Source organism: Erinaceus europaeus, chromosome 14 (assembly GCF_950295315.1).
Source record: "Erinaceus europaeus chromosome 14, mEriEur2.1, whole genome shotgun sequence".
NCBI lineage: Eukaryota > Metazoa > Chordata > Mammalia > Eulipotyphla > Erinaceidae > Erinaceus > Erinaceus europaeus.
The window spans coordinates 72,272,848-72,290,430 of NC_080175.1; the positions used below are offsets into that span (position 1 = coordinate 72,272,848).

General features: G+C 37.8%; 1 protein-coding gene across 6 annotated transcripts in view; it reads right to left on the reverse strand.

Annotated features, from left to right (window-relative positions):
- TBL1XR1 (TBL1X/Y related 1) overlaps positions 1-17,583 on the reverse strand; it is a 158,993-nt gene that overhangs the window by 18,753 nt on the left and 122,657 nt on the right. For 4 of the 6 annotated variants that reach the window (XM_060171984.1, XM_007518054.3, XM_060171985.1 and 1 more), the window contains 8 exons: positions 16,941-17,043; positions 9,983-10,128; positions 7,245-7,467; positions 6,410-6,542; positions 5,471-5,612; positions 2,454-2,517; positions 2,270-2,367; positions 895-955 (listed from right to left, as the gene is read on the reverse strand). In XM_060171984.1, coding sequence (XP_060027967.1) covers positions 895-955; positions 2,270-2,367; positions 2,454-2,517; positions 5,471-5,612; positions 6,410-6,542; positions 7,245-7,467; positions 9,983-10,128; positions 16,941-16,998 — 925 coding nt within the window. In that variant the 5' untranslated portion in view covers positions 16,999-17,043. The remainder of the gene's footprint in view (positions 1-894; positions 956-2,269; positions 2,368-2,453; positions 2,518-5,470; positions 5,613-6,409; positions 6,543-7,244; positions 7,468-9,982; positions 10,129-16,940; positions 17,044-17,583) is intronic. The other 2 variants (XM_060171986.1, XM_060171987.1) reach the window with 1 other exon arrangement.

A 17,583-nucleotide genomic window follows, 5' to 3' on the forward strand; every position in this document is an offset into this window, starting at 1 on the left:
AGAGTAGGAGAAGACAGAGGGGGAGAAAAAGATAGATACCTACAGACCTGCTTCATCACTTGTGAAGCAACCACTCTGCAGATGGGGAGCCAGGGGCTCAAACCAGGATCCCTACACCAGTCCCTGTGCTTCACACCATGTGCAACTCACTGTGCAACCGCCCGGCCCCCAACCTTCCATTTTAAAGGCTATTTATTGGAATGTTACCAAAGATTTTTAAAATAATCCGTGTTATTTTTTATCTAACCTTCAAAATTCTTCCCAACCACAACAAAATATTGAAAGCAGCCGTTAGGTTGCACTAGTAGCTGGCTATTTTACTGCTGTTTACTATCCATCTCTATGATAAAGAAACTCTCTGAAAAGCAGGAACAAGGGCTCTATATTGCAAGAATGCAGGGTACTACAACCATTAGTTATATGCACTGATGTGCAGCAATGCATCATGGAAGACGGAGGTCAGATTTAACCGTCAGATAACCAATGTTCCAGTAACACGGGGATAGCTGGCTTTTTAAGATACTTAAGAAGACTGATTCAGATACACCAATGAGAAAGAACAATAACCAAATTTTAAGTTTCCACACAATATTGTTTTATGCTTTCATCAAATGCATACTATTCCTATCCCCATGTGCAGGCAGGTTTTTTCTCTTCTTTTTTCCCCCTCTTTAAAGATTAATTAGCTCAGCTCTGGCTTATGGCAGTGCTGGGGGATTAAATTTGGGATCACAGAGCCTGAAGCCTTTTGCATCACCACTATGCTAACTCCCAGGCTCCTGTCATGTTTAGCCTTGAAGCTTGTTGATGTAGTGGAATCAGAATTCAAACCTAGGCCTCCTAATCTGGGGACAAGGACACACACACACACTCATGTAAACTGTGCAGACTTACCTGAGTGAAAGGGAAATTGCTGCTTGGCTTCACCAGTGTGCGCATCCCAAATAATTGTCGTCTGGTGTCATTTGAAAAAGAAAAGAAAGAAGAACTCATCATAAGCAATATGGAAAGATCCAAGCAACTTTTGAATATTACTTTATTCTGAATACTATAAGACTATACTCCCTCTGAGGGAAAATTGATGTTAAGCATATTTTGATTTTTCAGTCGCATGACAAGATCAGTTGTCTACAAAGAAACAGACATTATACTACACTGCTTCAGAAACTCCATTGGAATAATACATTTAATACAAACTTTTCATAGATCTTTATATTCAAGAGAATATATTCACAAAGTGAGCAACTTAAAATTTTTATCTCATCTTTATGTGAAAAGGTATCTGGAATTTTGACAATATTTAAAACAATGTCTAAGGTCAGCAAACCAGCCCACTTGGATAATGTGTTTACTTTGTCGTGAGCACAGCCCAGGTTTGAGTGAAGACCCTGACACCTCACTTAAGGAAGGTTTGGTGCTGTGGTGTTTTTCTCTCTGTCTCTTTACCTCTGTCTTTCTATCTGAAAAAGCTGACCTGGAAATGGTGAATCCTCAGTAGGGGGAAAAACATAAGCTCCCCCCTACGAACATCACAATGTCCATTATCTAACATCAAAGCATAACACATAAACCTGCATGTATATATTCACAATTACTTTTAACATTCTCCCATCAATAATTTAATTTTGGGTATAAAGTTCCTTTATTTGTGTTTCAATGTATAAAAACCTGGGTTCAAGGCCCCTGGCTCCACCTGCAAAGGGAAAACTTCACAAGAAGAGAAACAGTGCTGCAGGTGTCTGTCTCTCTACCTTCCCCATCCTTCCCAATTACTGTTTCTATCCCTCAACCCCCAAAAAAATTTAAAAGGAGGTCATATTCTCAATCTTCTCACACAAAAGAACAAAAATAAAAGCTAGAAAACGCCTCCATTTTCTTACATTTCAATTAAGTATCAAGAGTTTAGATAGTGGGCTGGCTCTAAGACCTCTGCAGAATTACACTAGTGATATATTCTCTAACGAGATAAATTAGAAACTGCAGAAGGGAGGCAGAAAGCATGGGAGACAGGAGATTCATGACGGCTCACATTCCAGTCAAGGTGATGAGTACAGAATGACACAGATCAAGAGTTAAGGGCAGTGTGATAAGCAAATCAGAAAAGAGCTGACTGGAAAAAAAAAATCAAGGAAACATTTCAACCACTGTAACAAATTCACACCTGAATTTCCTAAATGTGGATGTTAAGTCACTAGTGACAAAAACTATGACTTCCAATTATACACATTAATCTTTGCAGAACTTGGTTGAGTGTTCTTTTTTCTTTTACCTTATCTACTCCAGCACTTAAGATGAAATTTCCTTTCTTGTTCCATTTTAATGCAAAGATCGGACCTTTATGCTGTCCCAAGGTGCTAGCAAGGTTACCTAGCAATGAAAAAGAATAATATCAAAATTCATGTTTTATAATTTAGATCAATAACATTGATTGAAAAGGAAACAGCTTCATTTACCATCTTTAGTCCATATTCTGGCAAATCCATCATATGAACCAGTTGCTAGAAGTGTGCCTTCACTCTGTCAAGAAAATGCAAAACATTTCATCATTATTAGAAGTTTTTATATGATCCTCTTCTAAATACATTATTCCTTAGATGATGTGAATGATCCAAACAACATAGCTATTATCAGATAATCAGTTGTTAATCGGGTGCTTTTTTCTTGTCGATTGTTTCCCCTTACAGAATCCTTACCAATAAACAAAGCAACATAATAGGAGGGTGGGAGAACCCAGCAAAAATGTAGGATGAATTTTTAGTTAAATAACTGTATAAGAGAAAATAAAAAAGCCCTCAAAACAAGATGCCTTTTTTCAGATCTCTTAAGTAATTAAGTGGCCAGAGAACAAGCACAGTTTCCAGGAGTTCTATGCTTACCCCTGCTACTGCTAGTGGTTTTGGAAAGCCACTATAGTTTTAGTCAAGTAAGAGTAATATTGAAGTCATCAGCAAAAGTCCATTTCCAGGGCAAGCAAAACAGCTTACCTGGACAGCATGACTGCTTCTGTAGGGGCGCAACCCAGGTTCAAGCCCTTCCTCCAATGGAGGAAGCTTGGTTTTTTAATGTCTTTCCTTCTCTGTCTGAAAATGTCAGGCCAGGAAAACAGATACACAGACGACAGACAGACAGACAGACAGACAGACAGACAAAGGAAGAAAGGGAAAAGAAAAATAGAGAGAGGAGGAAGAGGGGTAGAAAGGGAGAGAAAAGAGAAAAGAAAGGGTCTATTTCCAGACACAGCACAATGATAGTTTGCCCCTTTAGTTCCAAGTGAATTATTTAGTTTTGAAAATTTCACACTTTTGGAACCTAAGATTCAGAATGATCAAGTTCAGCAAACCAACATTTAACAAACATCCTTCTCAATATCAACCTAAATGCCACGAAAGTAAAACTGTCTCTCAGACAAGTGGCCTGGAAAGGCCCAAAGGACTTTGACCTGTAATAAGATACTAAATCCAGAAGAAAGTGCCTCTCTCTCTCTCTCTCTCTCTCTGTCTCTCTCTCCCCCTCCCTCCCACCCACCCCCCCAGAGAAGCAGAGAAAGTGGGCCCTACCTCCACTATGTAATAATGTATTGGAGTATTACCCATCTGAGAAAACTGTAGGAGTGAGCACATTCAGAGAGCAATAGTAAACCTAACTTTAGGGAAACCATCTTTGGGGAGTCGGGCTGTAGCGCAGCGGGTTAAGCGCAGGTGGCGCAAAGCACAAGGACCGGCATAAGGATCCCGGTTCGAACCCCCGCTCCCCATCTGCAGGGGAGTCGCTTCACAGGCGGTGAAGCAGGTCTGCAGGTGTCTATCTTTCTCTCCTCCTGTCTTCCCCTCCTCTCTCCATTTCTCTCTGTCCTATCCAACAATGAACAACAATAATAACTACAACAATAAAACAACAAGGGCAACAAAAGGGAATAAATAAATAAAATAAAATAAAATAAAAAAGGAAAACCATCTTCATAAGTATAGTTAACCCTTACACCAACCAAGTAAGTAACTGAGAGCAAATTTTTGGTTGGCTCACCAGGTAGGGCAAATGCTTGGTCGCATAAGCAGCCCAAATTCAAATCCAAGCATCACATAAGAGGTGTTTTGACACCCCAGGAAACTCCAGGGCCGTAGTGTCTCTGCTTTGCTCTTTATATTTGCCCTTGTCTTTATATCTCAAGGAAATGAAAATAAGCCCAGAGCAGTGAAATGTCACACCACCAAACAAAAATCTACGTGATTCCTAATCCTAACCACAACTAAACTTCTGTTCACTTTTAGAACTATAAACTTTGCAAAAGGGAAAAGTGGAAATAATACTAGAAATTTTGAAAGAGTGTTAAAGAAAAACAGCAAAACAATAAATAAAACCTCTAGCTGTAAGGTCTGAAGGAATGCCATGGAGATGGATAACTTTAGCTACAGAAAGTAAGCATTTACAATGTGCTTTGGAAAGGCCCACAAAGATATGTTAAACAGTGGTCAGAGGAGGGAAGGGTATTCACTGGATGAGGAAAGGAAAGCAATCCCAGATTTTCTTGGTAACACTGAAAACAGGCCAAGAGGCTCCTTATAGTGGAATTGGGGAGGGGGAGCTAAAACAAAGGTGAACGTGTAAGAGAAGGAAAAATATGAAAACACTAAAAAAAATGTTTCTCAAAGTAATCACAGGAATGGAAACATATGAACTAAATAAATTATGTCTCTGAAACTGCAAGGGTAAGATTTTTATTAGCAATGAAATAAAATTGGCTGGTAAGTCAGAGCAGCCATACCTGAAAGAGGTTGAGTCATATACACAACTGGAAGATTATAAGAGCCCTATAGCTGGAATTAAAAGTTAGAAGGAATATAGACTTCTGGTCCCTAAAAGGTAACTGGCATTACAAGAGGGTTGGAGAGATAGCATAACGGTCATGCAAAACGCTTTCGTGCCAGAGGCTCTGAGCTCCAGGTTCAAACCCCAGAACCACATCCTCCAGGTAAGTAGTGCTCTGGTTGGAAAGGGGAGGTAGGGGGTGGGAAAGTAACTGATAAGAAAGCTTACATCAGAACAGAGCAAAATGAGAAGAACAAGAACACATTTTTATTATAAATATTTCCTTTATCCCAGCAAAGAACTTAGTATTGAAGAATTTGTGTGCCTGTTACTGATTTCCACCAATCACCTTCTTGTGAAGGCACAATTATCGATAACATATGTGGAAACCAGAAAGGGTAGCAGATGACCAGTTCAGTGAAGGGTGTATGGTGATTGTACAACTAGATAAATGGAAGAGCAGGGAGGTGAACCTTGGGTCTGACGGCTCAAAGGTCAGTCTTTTTTCTAAAAGGTAGTTGGTAGGAAGAGGGAAGACGCTTGAATTTCATTAGTGAAATTCAAAAATACCTGAAGAAATAGACAAACCCTGCCTTTAGAATTTAGAACATATTCACTAAATATGTTTGTACCTATGTCCATCACAGAACATAGTGATACTTACGTTCCAGTCTAGAGATGTCACATCCTTGTTGCTTGGGACATCCTGCCCTCCTTCCCGTATACAATGTCTAAGGACTAACTGGGTAGAGCCACTCGTGCTGTTCTCACTGAGATTCCATATTCTTGCTGTAGAGTCTCCAGACCTGTAAAATATGTACTAGCTGAAATCCCGATGACTCACTCCAGTATCCAGAATCAACGCAATTTACTTATCTCCTAATGTTATTACAGCAAAGAATAACCTGAGTACCAGGGATTTCTTCTTTGAGGGTTCTTCTCAGTACCCAGTTTTGCGACTGCAAGCACTACTGGGATAATAATAATAACAACAACAACAACCCCAATTAAAGCTTTTAAGATGACTTCATAAGCAAGAACAACTGAAAGTAAATATAAAGTTTTACAAGACAGGGAGTTAGGCAGTAGCGCAGCGGGTTAAGCGCACGTGGCATGACGCAAGGACCGGGGTAAGGAATCCGGTTCAAGGCCCAGGCTCCCCACCTGCAGGGGAGTCGCTTCACAGGCGGTGAAGCAGGTCTGTAGGTGTCTATCTTTCTCTCCCCTTCTCTGTCTTCCCCATCTCTCTCCATTTCTCTCTGTCCTATCCAACAACAACGATAACAACAATAACTACAACAATAAAAAAGGGGGGGCAACAAAAAAGGGGGAAAATAAATACAAAAATTTAAAAAAGAATAAAAAAAGTTTTACAAGATAGGTGTTGTCCTCTGAGCACTTTCCCATCACCCCCAGCACCTGACTTCGATGTCTGGTCACCACTCCTGGGACCATATGGGGTCTTCCTCCACCCTAGTGGCCAGTATTACCCCACCCAGCACCCCATCCTCTCAACACATCTCCCCTTTTGGGGGGGACTTTGATCTCTGTTGCACAAGCTGCATATTCTTCACACATTTTAGAATCACTGTGAGAAACATACCCTGATGCCAAGAGGTCACTGACAGGGTTCCAGGCACAGATGAAAACTTCAGACTCGTGGCCCCGTAACACAACTGCTTTATTAGGAGGGATTTCAACATCCCCATCCACTTCCATCATATCAGTATGATTATCTGTGTCACGGGGAAATCATGGGGAGATTGTAATTAGATAATACTGAAACAATGTGGACAAAAAAATTTAGGTTAACAAATGCCTCCTTTTATGGAATCATATAATGCAACTTGGGGGGGGGGCTGATTATGCTAAGGAGTACTGAAAACGACCGCATAGCACCTGCCACAGGATAAAGCAAACTCCTCTATCGTTAGCTAAGTATGGCCATACTGTTCTAAGATGATCTCTGTCTATAAGTATAAGCTAGCAGGTAGAGAGAGGGAGGGAGTGAGGAAGAGAAGGACTACAACAGATTAGGTCCCAACATGGTGGAAATGATTAAAAAAAAAAAAAAAAGTTTGAATTCAATACACCCATGCAACACTATTCTGCGTTTCTGCCAGTAGGGGTTGCTGAGAGCACTCATATAGCCTGAGAATGGCTTCCCTAGCTCCATATCCAAGCTTTACTGTATTCACTCAGGACCAGTACACTACAAATTTTAACAGAGGTGCAGAATTAATCTTTTTGACAGAAAAAACCTGATCCCTAAGTACTAAGATCTAAATAAAATCCATGAAAGCAACTGGCTGTGTAGAATTTTTAGGAACCAAAGTCTGGACTGTATGAATCAAGTGAGGGATGTCGGCAACAGTGAGAGATGGGTGTTAATTTTAGCTGAGAACAGACATGCCCATAAAGCGAAACACGTGGCTCACTTGCTATAGTATGTGCCCCATTCTCCTCCCCGTTTGCTGTGTTTTCTCCATTCTTTGCAGAGCCTTGCTGGTTGGCGGCGGCCGCAGTGGCTGCTGCAGCTGCTGCTTGTTGCTGTGCAAGTTTATCCCTATAAGCCTGTTGTCTCGTTTGCACCACATCGGGCATCACGGCGTCGATCAGGGACAGAGACTCTATTGGCCTACCATCAAACAAGGTACCATCCTGGAGTGGCAAAATTGGGAGAAAAGACAAAATGTCAAAAGTTCCATTTCAGGTCATTTGTAATCCTCCCACATCGACAGCAGAAACAAAAAACTTATTCTAAGAAAAACCACTTAATTTTCTGAACAATGCAGGAAAAAGGGAAAGAGAAATAAAAACCTCAAAAGACAACTGCAAACTTTTTTTTTTTTTTGCTTAATTCACATTAGTAATGTTGCACAGATACATCTGAAATATTGAAAAAAGTGTGGGCATATCACAAAAATATTTATTAGCTATCTTGCAATATATGCTGTTAGTCAAAAGCCATGCTCAACAAAATACAGTTTGTCTAATGTCCACGTCCAGTGGAGAAGCAATTAAAGAAGCCAGAACCCCCACCTTCTGGACCCCCAAAAAGAGCTGGGTCCATACTCCCATACAGGGAGAAATGTTAGGCTAAGATGACTAGACGGCTCTGAACCCCAATTTCATCAGGACCCTAAGAAAGAAGAAAAAAAAAGAAAAAATATTTGGAAGGAAACCAAAGTGAGAGAGAGAGAGAGAGAGAGAGAGAGAGAGAGAGAGAGAGAAGAGTGTGTGTGTGTGTGTGTGCGTGCAAGTAACAGTCAACCATATATGTGGCCTTTGGGAGAACTACTGTAATTTCCAACAGAGGGTATAGGGACACAGAACTGGTGGTGGGAACAATGTAGAATTATACCCCAGTTTTCTTACAGTTTTGTAAATCAATATTAAATCACTAATTAAAATAATAGTTCATGCAACAATAAAAAATTTTGTATCGGGTGGGTGGATGGCTTCTGGTTGCACACAGCTATCATACCCAAGAACCTGAGTTCAAACCCCCAAGTCTGCAGTCCTGAACTACAGGGCAGAAGCAGATGTGTGGGCACCTCTCTCCCTCTTTCTCCTTCCCCATGCCAATTACTCTATTCAAAATAATTAAATAAATTATTTTTGTAAACAGGGTCCTTGCACAGTGGTTAGCCCAGGCCTAAGCCTCCAGTAGGAACATATTTTGGCCTAGTGTCTGTTTCTCTATCAGGAACAGTAGAGCTGTAAGGATATGCACTGACATATATGAAGTACTCACAGGCTGGTCATTTTTTTCATTTTGTGGAGGTGCTATCATTTTCCAAAGCTCCTCTTCTTGATATTAAGATATTTACAACTAATTAAAAGCTCCCCAGTGAGCACAAGTAGAGACACAGGCACAAAGCAAGCCAACAGAAGTAGCACAAACAATTTAGGACTTTGGACTGGTGAGGCCTGACTCGCAACACACTAGTGTCACTCCACAGTGGTACAATGGGGTGTACGCCAAGATATGAACGTGCACTAGGACTTTCTGAACTGTCCACTTTAAAGGCATATTTGAAGAGTAGGACAGACTATTTTATTTGTAAGTAACTGAAAAAGTTAAAACCAAGGGGGCCAGGTGGTGATGCACCTGGATGAGCACACGTTCCAGGGCACAAGGACACAGGCTCAACCCCTCCATCCCCACCTGCATTGGGGAAAGCTTCACAAGTGAAGCAGTGCTGCAGGTGTCTCTCTCTATATACTTATGGCTGTCTCTATCCAATAAATGGAGATAATTTAAAAGGTTAAAACCAAAATAACCACACCAACTACTGTATTAAACCCACCCACCCCACCATTCATATAAAATGGCCACTGATTTAAAAAAAAATTGTGTGTTTGTGTACAACCTTCTGTCATAAAGAATGTCTTGGGAATGAAAAAACCAGCAGACAATTAAGATATAACTACTGAGTTTTTTGGTTATAGAGATGAAGAAACTTAGAAATAATGAAATCAATTTTATTATATCATTTTGTCAATACGTATCTATTTAAAAAAACCAGCTTTACCCATTTCTGTCACCAGGCTTCACTGCTCTAGGCCAACTTTTGAAGATAAAGACAGAAATAGAAAGAGGGAAAAAGGGAAAAAACACCACATCATAGAAGCTTCCTCCAATGTGGTTGGGGGCAGACTTGAACATGGGTCACATGTACAACAAAGCAGTTGTTCAGCTGTATTGCCAGCCTGAATCTTGGGGGGGCCCAGAAGGTAGGGTTTGGCTCATCTGAGTTAAACTCTGTATCTTAGATAGGATAACAGTATTTTCAGCCATATTTACCTAGAAATGGTCTTCCAAATTAGGTATGACCAATGAGATTTTCTAATTTTAAGACTTAATTACGGTCTTTGCCTATAGCATAGTCACTTCTTAGAAGCATGTTATTTCTTAATGTGTTACTTATAAAGTCATATAAATGGAGTATGAGTACGTGTGTGTGTGTGTGTGTGTGTGTGTGTGTGTGTGTGTGTGTGTTCTGGTCTTGACTGTTGGAAACATGCAGGCCTTGCCTGCGTGTCCTGACTACTCAATTTTGTTAATACGGCAAAATTTAGGTCAGATAGTGTATTAGGCAAACATTTCTCATCAGGGTTTTAAGGTCATATTTCAGAATAAGAATCAGCATTTGAAGTAAATCTTTCTTACCTCATTAATACTAACTTCTGCCTCTACATACTGTAGACCTTTCTGGATGATAGAAATTAATGCAGCAGGTGGGACAAGGGCACCATTTATGTTTGACTGACTGATATGGCTTTCTATACCAAAGGTAAATGCTGAATGAGAAAATCCTAAGGGGGGGGGGGGAGAAGAAAAGAAGAGAAAAAGAGAACATGTAACAATTAATCTCACAATGTCAACATCTTTCAAAATCATGTTTCACCTATTTGAAATTATAAACAGTTACGGTCAAGTATTTTTTCTTTTTTAAAAAAAATCAAAACGCGAACATGCTGACTTTCATGTAGTTTCCTTTTCATATCAATTATTTATCATTTCTAGTACGAATATGCTGAATCACATCAAAACTAGTAAGAAAGATTCATTAAGAAATCTTTATATTCTACTTCATTGTAGTGTATGACTCAAGTGTTGAAAATTGTTACTTATTAATAACTCATTTAATTGAAGGATTTAAGAAAGAGTTAACATAAAAATTCAGTTTCTGGTTCCAACAGCAACTATTTAATCTAAATTTGAAATATTTAAACAAAAACATTAACAAAAATCTCTTTATGTTGGCCTAATTGTTATGAGAGTCAAGTTTAAGCTGACAGAATATTCATCAGAGCTTGTTATCAAATAGTAATTGTCAATTCAAATTATATATGTAACACAGAATGCTAAGAAAGTTTCATGATAAGAAAACAAGTATGAGTATACTTAAAATCGATTTGATATATATAATAAACGTTGCCTAGTCTGTCCTTATTTTCACTGCTTAGTGTATGTCCTTCCCAACTCCCCCACCCCTGTATTTTGTATTTACAATCCTAGGTGGCACTTAAAAACAGTTTATCACACTCCACCCTCACCACACACCCACCCCAAAATGTAGGTTTAAAAGCAGCATGTGGCTAGGAGACATTTTAAAGTAATGATTTTACCAATAGATGACAGCATTATTAAAGACATTTATAGTTTCGGGTTTGATCTGAGCTCGCTGAGGAAGATACCATTTTACATGGTTCGTACAAGGTAAACCACAATTACTTTGAAATGAATAGATTGTAGATTTCCAGAACAGAAAGATGAGAGAAGAGACATGGGAATGCTTTGAAGAGGCATGAAACTGTATCCCTAAAATATATACAGTCTTATAAACCAAAGTAATCTTTTAAAAAATTCAAACTGAGAAGGATGGGTTAAAAAAAAAAAAGTATGAGAGATGACAGTGAGAAACATAAGCAGTGAAGTTGGAGATCCCCGTTTTCAGTTATATTCCCTCCCAAGTAAGTTTTGCAGTTAATCAAAAGGGGAGGAGGGGAACGAATGAGAAGCTAAACAGCTAAATGGCTTAGAGATTTACGAAGACTTCAAGATAGGCAAGATCATTTACAGAGGCAGTGTTATACTTCGTGAGACCATGCACTAGTACCCTTAAGAAAGGAGACCACAAAACAGTCATGTTCTGCATGTTCCCTGTTTCCTCCCTCAGGATAACTAGAGTTGTATTCTCAAAAGAGAGCTGATCCTCTAGAGTCTGCTGACTCTACTTTGCAAACACAGAATACAGGAACAGAAGAGTAGAACTTGAGCATCAAGGAAGTATTAATGCATAGTTAATTATCAGCATTTATTACATGGGTCTGGATAAGGGGGAAAAGGTAAAACAAGAGAGTCAATTAAAATCGGATTTATCCAAGATCCTATTAACTTTCAAGTTAGAAAAATATCATTTCCGAAAAAAAAAAAAAAAAAAGAAAAATATCATTTCCTTTCTAATCACACTCCCTTGCGCTCTAACCTACTTCCAACTCTGTCCCACAGAACTACACATTCGTTTACTCTCTAAGAATTGGGGTGTGTGTGTGTGTGTGTGCGCGCGCGCGCGCGCACAAGCTGGCTGTTGTTAAGATTAAACAAGTTCTATAGGCAACTTTTAAAGAATCTGCCTTTTAACAAGTATCTCAGCAGGAATGTTTAACAGCAAAAACAATGGTTATTCCACTTACAAGCAAAAGAAAAATTAACTTGAAAGTGTAAACTATAATAATGACCAACATTTATGACAATTGCTGCTTATTGTTGAGTATTTGTATGTAACAAGTGTGTGTCAAATCAGGATTAGGACATATTTTAGTATAAAGCAAAACTACTTCTCTCTACTTGGACTTTTATACCTGACCAGTTTCATTTAGACTGAAACTGAATGTACTAGGTCCTGAGCTGTCTTCACTCTACAGTTCTTCATGGCTGGAGGCTGCATTACAGAGAACTAGCTTAGCCTGATCCAAACCTACTCAGCTGTTAGTCTGTTTATAAATGACACCAGCAGGAGATCATGTAAGTGGGAATGTTTTTTTAGCCCAATTACCTTTATCTGAGCCCAGGGGTAGTCATTTCATTCCTAATATTGTATTACTATTGATAGTGACTGCATGGGTAAATAAATACAAAACCATTAAATGAAGAATAAAGATGAAGCAGGTCACAATCCTCATGTTCAGAAGCATTTAGATTAGCTAGTACCTATACTTCCTGGGCTAAGATTTATTCTAAATAGAGTGTGTCATATATTCAGAAAGATGTACAAGCCCTTTGAAAAGTCCATGAAATAGTGGGGAGGATGAATATGGGAGACACCAGCATAATCTTTCATGAATTAAACTGTTCTTGAACTTTCTAATTAGACTTTGATTATAAGGATGCAATTGTTATTATCACCAACATTTGTAAAATCACAGATAGAAATGTTACTGAGTCCCCAAACAGGAACCAAAGGATTCTAGATGAAATAGTTAATACAGGCTCAAGAAATTTTTCCTAAATATACAATTTAAACAAAATACAATGATACCTTATACCAGGGGTAAGGAATCTTTTTTTTCTGTCAAGGACCATTTGGGATATTCATATCATTACTTGTAGACCATACAAAATCATCAGCTTAAAAAAATTATACTTGGGGGCCACGCGGTAGCGCAGTGGGTTAAGCACAAGGACCGGTGTGAGGATCCCGGTTCGAGCCCCCTGGCTCCCCACCTGCAGGGGGGTTGCTTCACAAGTGGTGAAGCAGGTTTGCAGGTGTCTATCTTTCTCTCCCCCTCTGTCTTCCCCTCCTCTCTCCGTTTCTCTCTGTCCTATCCAAAAGCAACGACATCAATAACCACAACAAGGGCAGCAAAAGGGAAAATAAATAAATAAATAAATAAATAAATATAAAAAATTGGCATATACCACTTAATACTTATACTATGATACATATGGTTACTAGATGTGAGTTATTAGGGTGATTAAATTATTAATGACCCTGGGCAAACATTAAAGGCAACATAGTGAATGAAGCCAATAGTTTAGTTATAATTTTATAATGTTAAATACATTCAATTTTAAAGTCATATCAGTGGAGAAAAAAAGCTAATTTATTCTCTAGAAAGCACTTATTTATATGTAAATTTGATTCTTAATAAGTGAAGAATGATGATCATCGTAATCTGCTTTCTGTGAATTTTCTAGAGGTAAAATTGAGAAAAATTAAAAGTTTGAGGTCAGGTGATGGCACACCTAGTTGAGTGTACACACTATAGTGTGCAAGGACCTGAGTTCAAGTATCCAGCCCTGCCCATAGGGGGAAGCTTCACACAAGTGGTGAGACAGTGCTGCAAGTGTCTATCTGTCCGTCTATCTCCCCTTTCCTTTCAACTTCTATCTGTCTCTATCCAAAAGAAAAGTTCAACATTTAATAATAATAATTTAAAAAATACCTTGCAATAAGTATACTTTTCACTTAGTTTTAATGAGATGGGAATAATGACTTTCAAACAGAAATCTATAAACATTTGGGGCTGACTATTACAAAGTAATGCTTTTCCAATATAAAGACCCTGAAATAGAAGTTATGAAATTTGCAGGCAGACAGCAGAGGAACTGTGTAATAGGTAATATCTTCTAGTGTTGCCAATAGATAATAAGAAGATAAAATATTTAAAATGAAATCAATTTAAGTAATTTTAATCTCTCTGGAGAAAGATACCACAGTACACTCATTATTAAATACTGCCACAGAGAGCAAATATCCAAAGTTCTCACTGAAAAACAGGATTCCTAAAATCAGACATTTATTAAAAAAGAATAAAGCTCTCATAAAGTGCTTCCCTTTACCTTCTGACTGAGAGCTTTTAGGTAAGAAGAAAAGCAAAATGAAATTTTTCTTTTCTGGTAGACTTTACAAACCAGTCATCTGAATGTCTCTGAAAAGACTGTTTACCATAATTATTCCTTTTCTTCGCATCTTCAAGCCTAATTTAGTACTTTCTCAGAGAAAAAGAAGCAATGTTTGTATTCTAGCTTCTTCTGTACTGCCCTAAGCCTTTCAAAAGAAATACGGCCTAAAATAAGGCATATCTTATTTCTTCGGTCTATTTTATGACTAATTCTCATATGTGTATCATGTAAGTTACAGTAATAAACATCGAGAGAAAGAGTTTCTGGGTTACCTGATTAAAAAAAAAAATCAGCTACCCAAAAAAAATGACTTCTGAAAATAAGTATCTGGAGATCAAAACCAAAAAAGAGCTTTTGGATTAAATGGTAAAGCCGCTCTGCAACGGGGTGGATTCTATCTGAAGCCTGTCTTGAGTTGACAGAAATATAAAATTCTTAAGGTTTAAAAAAGATGTGTATTTTATTTATTTTGAACCAAAAAAAAAAAAAAAGAAAGAAAGAAAAAAGAAAAGAAAAAGAAAGAAATTGTGAGGGGAGGGGAGACAGACAGGGGAAGAGAGACACCTTCACCACTCAAGAGACTAGGGGCCTAAACCAGGATTCTTAAGCACAGTAATATATGTTCTCAACCCGGTGTGCCACTGTCTGGCCCTGAATTATAAATTTCTTTTCCATCTCCTAGTTCTGCAAGTAACCTGAACTGCCACATCTCATGGGGTCTTTTCTGCCATACACATGCCTCATCATTCTTGATCATCGGTGCATACGGGCACAAATATACCACCATTAATGCCAACCGCTCTTTCCTCACTCAAAATTTCAATGTGTTCATTTCCTGTTTGTCTCTTTATCCTGAGTAATTATTATTGATAAACAGAATTTTCTCTTTCCAGATACTGGGAAGTTGCTACATAACAGCTACCAATTTTGTTGAGTTCTAATTATTCATCAACTAAACAGCGACTTTCAAATTTTACTGTGAATATAGTATCACCTAGGCGCACACCCTCTACTACAGATTCCAGGGCTCTTCTCACCACTATTTAGGTGAATTTGGTGCAAGGAGTCAGAGATCAACCTTTAAAACTTTGCAATGGCTTAAAAGTTCTGGTTTTAACCAGTGGTCAGATTCAAACAAAGGAAGCAGTTTGTTTTGACCAAAAGTTCTTCTTTGTCAAAAGTACAAAGGACAATACCCCAATACGTGCAGACATGCTATGCATTTAACAAATACTAGATACATTACTAGCCTTTTCACGTTATTATTTTTTCATCTTTCTTATATTTATTAGCAAAGAGAAACTGAGAGAGGGGAGGAGAAGATAGAGAAGAAAGACACCTGCATCACTGCTTCACCATTTATGAATCCTGACCCCTGCAGATGGGAACTGGGGGGCTTGAGCCTGGGTCCCTGAGATTGGTAATGTGTGTTCAACTACACCACCACATGCCCCCCTCGTTTCATTATTTTATCTTATTCAAATAAGTCTACTGCAATCCTCTTTTAGAGCTACCATCAGTATCATTTTACCAGTTTAATAAAGAAATGAAACAAGATCTACTACTTTCAGAGTTGTATATAGTCAGTCTGCACTGGTTGGTTAATTGAACTTTCTTTTCCCTCCCTGGTTTAGCATTGTCTCAGCTGTCCAGGCCAGAAGCAGCAGTGATGATCTTTGGGGAGCCTCTCCCCACCACCAAGAGAGAAGTTCAGAACTACAGTACAGCCGGTGACATCTCAATATGTCATCTAATATCCCAAAAAGTCACATTTGTACCCCCATGATAAGAAAGGTCAACTAGCTAAGTCCTATAAGAAAAAATGGAGTTTCAAAACCAAAAATACCTGACTTACCTAGTCCTTCCAGCTTCCCTCACAAGAGGCTAGCAAACCAGCCTTTTTATATTGTATCTCATATGTAATTAAAGACATTGCAATAACTTCAAGGTATTGATTTCTAAAATTCAACCAATCCAAGAAATTTTCAATCACCAAATGATTCCCATCACGTTAACCATTTGCATCTAAAAACCATTTGCATTTTTGTAAAAAATACTATTTGTGCCCTGCCCCACCCAATTAATCCAAGCTTTACCTTTTGGGGGGCCTTAACCCACTCGACATTTTCCCTTGTTGTTTCCCTTTTGTCTTATGCTACACCTTTTAATCTGCCTAGAAAACTTGGGCGTTGTTAATATTTCAAATGAGTTAATGACTTGTTATTAATCACCCCACAATAAATACTTGAGTAAAATTTTATGTCAAAGAAACAGTTAAAATCAATTGAAAAAATATCTATGAAAACATTCTGAAAAGAAAAATCTTAATTTAATTTTTGGAATCTTAGCTACAATAAGCACCAGTAACATTTAGCTGAGGATTCTGAATATATAACTGATTATAATAGAGAGTTTATATGTTCCTACTAATTACAGACAATAATCTCATGTTATAACAAATAATAAAAAAAAGTTTTTGAACAGTGAAAGCCAAACAGTTTGTTACCAAATATTTGCCTGAGATGATTCTAACATATTTGAAAGAGTCAGAGAGTTAAACCATGCAGAAACACATAGCTTTAAAATGGCAGTCCAGACATTAAGGAAACATACAAAGTTCAACAGTTTGGACTGATACAAATTTCAAATGCATTAAGAGGTTATTTTGAGAGTATTAAAATAATTTGAGGCCTATTTACTTTATGAATGTACTCACCTGACTCTTGCAAGTATCTATATACCAAGAAGTTGACCTCATCACTGCTTATACTCATCTTTATTCCCACTTAAACCATGAGGTCACAACACAGGATATAACCCTAAAAATAAAACAAAGTTAATTAAGTATTTTCTCGATAAAATATTTTTAAACAAAATGTAAACAGTATTGTTAAAAACTCATTCTATTTTTTATTAAATTATGTAAAATTAAGGTTCCATATTGCCTTAAAAAATAAGCCCTAAGAAATAGAATCATGTCCACTAAGCAATAACAGATTACACAACCTAAATATGGCTGGGACTATTTTCCTGCATATATATATATATATATATATATATATATATATATATATATATATGCGCAAAAATGACTCAAATTTCTTTTAAGGAACAGTGTTAACTGTGACTATTTTAGTGATTATTTTAAATAGCATTAAAGTTTATTATTTTCATTACTGTAAAAAGCAGCATGTTTTTAGAAATGAAATACTATTTATTTAGGAAATGACTGACTTTAGACCACTGCACAGAGCTGAGCCATCTATATGCTATTGCTTTTATCTACGTACGGCAGTATTTGGAGTCTCTATTTTCAACATCTTAATAGCAAGTCAGTTTCAAAAATTTTAGATACATAT